The sequence below is a fragment of the Egretta garzetta genome, unplaced genomic scaffold (assembly GCF_000687185.1).
Source record: "Egretta garzetta isolate BGI_Z169 unplaced genomic scaffold, ASM68718v1 scaffold45, whole genome shotgun sequence".
Lineage (NCBI taxonomy): Eukaryota > Metazoa > Chordata > Aves > Pelecaniformes > Ardeidae > Egretta > Egretta garzetta.
In genome coordinates, this window is record NW_009260028.1 from 6,167,968 (window position 1) to 6,172,939 (window position 4,972).

A 4,972-nucleotide genomic window follows, 5' to 3' on the forward strand; every position below is an offset into this window, starting at 1 on the left:
TGATTAAATATTACCATGCCACAGTGTATTGAAGTGATGTCATGATGTAAGGGCAAGATTTTTCATCAGTCAGTAGGGAAGCAAGGAAGTGAAAAAAGATTCAGTCTACTCACCTTAGGAATACAAAAGAAAGAACGGTGTGTAAAAACCAGCACTGACTCATCCCAGAGTATCTGTGGAGAACAGGGAGTCGAGAAGTTTTATTAAACTCCAAGGTTTGGCTTTTGGTATGGTCAGCAAGCTCGGTAATATGATTAGAAAGGGAAATGTAATTGGGAAATGTGACACTTGGAAAAAGAAGTTAATTATTCAAAGACTAGAAATGAGCAATGCCCAAGCATTCTTCACATCAACAGTAGCACAGTTCCTCACTTAATAGTCAGGGAAGCAGTAAAAAGATGATACTACTTTTAACTTTTCTCAGTAAGGAATATGTTACTTCAAGGATGTCAAGGAACAGCACTGGAACAGACTGCCCAGGGAAGTGGTTGAGTCCCCACTCCTGGAGGTATTTAGAAGATGGGTAGATGTGGTGCTTAGGGACATGGTTTAATGGTGGAATTGGCGGTGCTACGTTAACTGTTGGACTTGATGATCTTAAAGGTCTTTTCCAGCCTAAACGAACTCACTATGCTAAAATGACAAGCTTTAACAGTTAAGAGAAAAACTGAATGAAATAAGTCAAATTATGGAAGGGATCTCAGGATGTGAATGTGAAAGAGGTCTTAATTCAGGTCAAAAGGGGATGAAAATATTTGATCGTGGAAGCATGGGAATGAATGCATGCAGGAATAGGCTTTAAACCCAATTGGTTAAATAACCATCTCAAGCAAGACATCATGAATATTCAGAGTGTCAAAAACTAACAGAAAAAAAGACTGATCTGTAAAAAAGTTATGTCTTAGCAGCTAGAATATACAATGTAAAGTAAGAATTGTTAAAATCAATTTGAAATTGTCTTAATGAATGTATTAAAACACAGAGCAAAAAGTGTTGCAAGTGCGTTCAAAAAGACAAGAAGAAAGCAGCACGACCTGCACTGTTAAGCTGGGATAATGATTAAAAACAACAGACAGATGATGATTCTGGCCACGATGGCAAAGGCAGTACATCTCGCTACATTACTGCAGTGCCTGTCTCCATTTTTATACAAGAAAAATGAAGCACAGACCATCTACTTAGACTCCCATGCAGCTTTTGATGTGCTGTTACATGGAAAAGCATGAACTAAGCCGGAGATGATGGAATTGGCCAAGGAAACATGCGGTGAACAAGACACAAAATAAAGGTCAGATAGTCATACATCATATGGAAAAGGAATAGTATCAGGTTAAAAGTAAGTTACTAATGGTGACTTCCTGAAAGATCAATCTTGGGGCTAGTTTAACTTAGTGTTTTATCAATATCCTTGACATCACCCTGATGACAACATGAAGTCAGGAGACAATCACGCAGGGGGAACAACATGACCAGAACATGAGCAACAGGTGTGCAAAATGGATTAGTGAAAACAATAAAATGCTACAGAATTCTCACTTCGTAGTCGGTTATTTGGAAACCATCGAGGAAAAACTGAGGAAAAACAGCTGAACACCAAATGGTTAAGAAACCACTTTTGCGAGGAAAATGCTAACATGATCCTAGGATGTACCAGGAAAGTTCCAGGCGAGATACTGAAGCCCGTAAATTCTGCAAAGCATTGGTAAAGCATTACCTGGAGTATTCTGTACAAGTCACATTCAAGTGAAGTCAGACTTGAATCCATACGTGGAAAGTCTAAAAGAGTGGTAAGAGAAATGAAGAGAATGTCTTATGACAGGAAACTTTTAAGAGCATGTCTTATCTAGTCTGGCAAAACAAAGGCCGATGAGAGCCTGCCTTTGTCTACAAAGCCATCAAGCAAAAACTATGAAAAGAACCGCTCAAGCTTACATACTTGCCAGAAGAATGAGTATAAAACCCATCACCACCGCATTTAGGCTGGGAATTACAAGGTTTCCAACCATTAGAGCACTAAGTGTTATAATAGCTTTTCATTAGAAATACTGATGGCAAGAAACCTAGCTACTTTTAGGAAGATACTTGCTCAGTTTAAAAAAGAGATTATATTACGTGGTTGCCTGCTGGACTACGGAGGTAAAGAGATTTCTTCCAGACCTCTCTTAGCAGTTCTATCCTTGCAGTGATCCTGGTGGCTCCACTTCCTCAGACACACCCAAACAAGAGCATTCACAGGTCCAGCACAGGCCTATGTCTCTTCCGGGATGCGGAGGGCCAGACACAGCCGTGAAACATTTGAGAAGTTTACGGTGGAGACCTCTGAGAGTTGACAGGCAGCTAGGAGGTTACGGGTTAAGCATCGCTATATGAGAGGAACAGCACTGAATTCCAAATGGGATAGAGCCATACAGCTTAGTTAGTGTAAACAAATGGTTATGATTCCTGTCAAGAACAATTTTTCATCTCCATAAAGCCTAGTTTAATAACATGGCACAGGCACCACTGAAAACAGGAATATTAGATTTCCAACAATTTCCCAAAAATGAAATAGAATCTGTTTTGGCAAAAACATTACAGTTGTCTACCAAGAAAAACACTTTAGGTAGTTATATAAGCAATAAAAATAAATGTTTTATAAAATTCACCCAGAAGGACTTGTAAGTATTAAAAAAACCAACAATAATTAACCAGATTTCATGAAGTATGAAACAGCCAAAAATAACAACCAGTACAGCTGAAGATGGTGAAGTCATTTCTTCTACTGCACTCCAAAGCCCGACCACCTGTAGAGCTTAAAAAAAAATGTATCCAAAGAATTAATTTTCCTAATATGGCCATAGTGCAAAATTCTGTCTCTTAACATGACTTCATTTTGCCAAAGTAATGGTATTTTATGCAAACTTAATACATTTTGCAAGTACTTGTTCCTCTGGCACAGAATCAAATCACTGGGAAGACAGATGAAATGAAGGAGTACCTACTGGGTTTCCTTTTGCATTAAAAAAAAAATGTATTGTCTCCAGCAAGGCTCCTGCTCACTACTTCCCCCTAAAGCAGTCTATCTTGCTCCACTGATGACGGAGGTAATTTAGGCAGAGCAGACATTGCTAACCTCTGTCAGAACCCACCACTCTGACACGGAAGTGATAATCCTACTCTGCATCAGCCACAGGATTTCCAGTAAGGAAAGCATTAGTTTCTTCTCATAGGCCAAGATCTCCTTTAGTCTGTATGCAGACACACGATGCTGAAAGACAGAATAACTCCTATCAGAACACGTTCAGAAAAGATAATGATAAGGACATAAATTAGGAGGCAACAATGGTTAATTCTGTGGGCGAAATGAAGGTTGAGATGGATTATGGCACCACTTCATATGGGGGAATAAATTAAAAGAAAACTTTTTAAACTAAAAAGTAATACTAGCACAGGATCAGGTCTGTCAATAAATTTACTCTGGAAATCAAAGTTTTCTGAACCTCTGAATTTCTACATTTGCTTTACACACTAAACAGTGGAGCAAGGAACCTAAACCGTTTTAAGATAAAGCCTGATGGTTTTGTTCCTCTGATCATTGAGTTAAACTCTCCTCTTTGGATCTCCAATTATTAATCTCTGGATATTCGATTGCATTGACTGACCCCAAAAGATTGGGCATAAAGGACACTTGCTTACTGCGCGCTGATCATAATTCTTTGCGTGTATTTCTGATATATTATTCATGATTCTCCATCATTTCTGTTGGCTACTTGAAAAGGCACTGGCTTTGAGGCTAACGAGTACCATGTTGATTTTACTTGGAAACGTTGAAGGTGGGCCACAGCGAAAGGCAGGTGTAAGGCAGGACGCACTAATCCTGAATTTTCAGCTGAGTCTTCCAGATACCTGGCTGGTGAGCTGGTGTCCAGCACTCGGGCCAGGTAGCACCAGTCGCCACATCTGCAGTGAGCATAGAATTGTCCCCGGCTGTAAAAGCCATGGAGATTCCGCATTTGCTGATCTTTTTTTGTCTGTAGTTTGCAAGCATAGTCCTTTCTCTAAGAATTTACCCAAACAAATTTCTTGTTACTGCAAGGACTAAAGAATATTGATGACACCTTTCTTTCCTCACATGGGTATGTGGAATAGATGTTCTATGAACTTTCGGGACCAAGTATCTATTTCACAGTTCTTTGCAATGGAGGGTGAAGTGTGAGACACACTCCCCCCCCCCATCAAGCAGGAACTCCCTTTCTGTTTTTTCTTATATTCCTATGCAGAGATGACCTAGGGTGGATACAGAAATAAACAGAACAAACCCAGCTTCAAAACGAGTTAGCTGCATTTATGAACTATGAGCTGCTGAAAAATCAAGTAGTTCTTCTGTAGGGAAGATAACCTTGTTTTACAGAGGCCATTTACAGTTGCAAGCGAAAAATGCAAATTGGTTATCTTTCTGTAGTTCCACAGCCAAAATCAAAGGCCCTATAGGAAACAAGGCACACCTCAACCCTTAAATGTACTTAAGGCAACCAAGATTAATCTGCTGGATTAGTCATGATTTTTTTTTTTTTTCCTTCTTTCCCCAACATTTATGTTCACTGAAATTAATATAAAATGAACACTTTAAGATTTTGGCATGTATTAGCACCACCCTTTTTCACCACCGACCTAGACATTTATCTCACTCTCAGAGTTCGAGCGCTCAATGCATTAATAATTGAGTACAGGCATTTCATGGGAATTACGAGCTCGTACCCCTCTTTCTCCTGCTTTTGACCAGACTTTGTTCATTTCTGTTCCGTTGCGCAGAGCAGATTATTAATTTGGCCTTTCCTCTGGAATCTCCCCTCAATTCTCAGTTTTGCAGAGCCTCATTTTCCTTTGAATTTGGGGGTTCATAGGGTCGGGCCTAGGGATGCTGTCAAGTGTCGCTGGCAAAGAATCACCAAAACAGACTCTTTTGTGACTGGAAAAAAAAGGAGCTGCTTCC

The 4,972-nt window shown here is 39.7% G+C and overlaps 1 protein-coding gene across 1 annotated transcript in view; it reads left to right on the forward strand.

Annotated features, from left to right (window-relative positions):
• Nucleotides 1–1,645: 1,645 nt before the first annotated feature.
• The window catches only part of N6AMT1 (N-6 adenine-specific DNA methyltransferase 1), an 11,839-nt gene continuing 8,512 nt past the window's right edge, over nucleotides 1,646–4,972 (forward strand). The window contains exon 1 of the mRNA XM_009640890.2: nucleotides 1,646–1,682. Coding sequence (XP_009639185.1) covers nucleotides 1,646–1,682 — 37 coding nt within the window. The remainder of the gene's footprint in view (nucleotides 1,683–4,972) is intronic.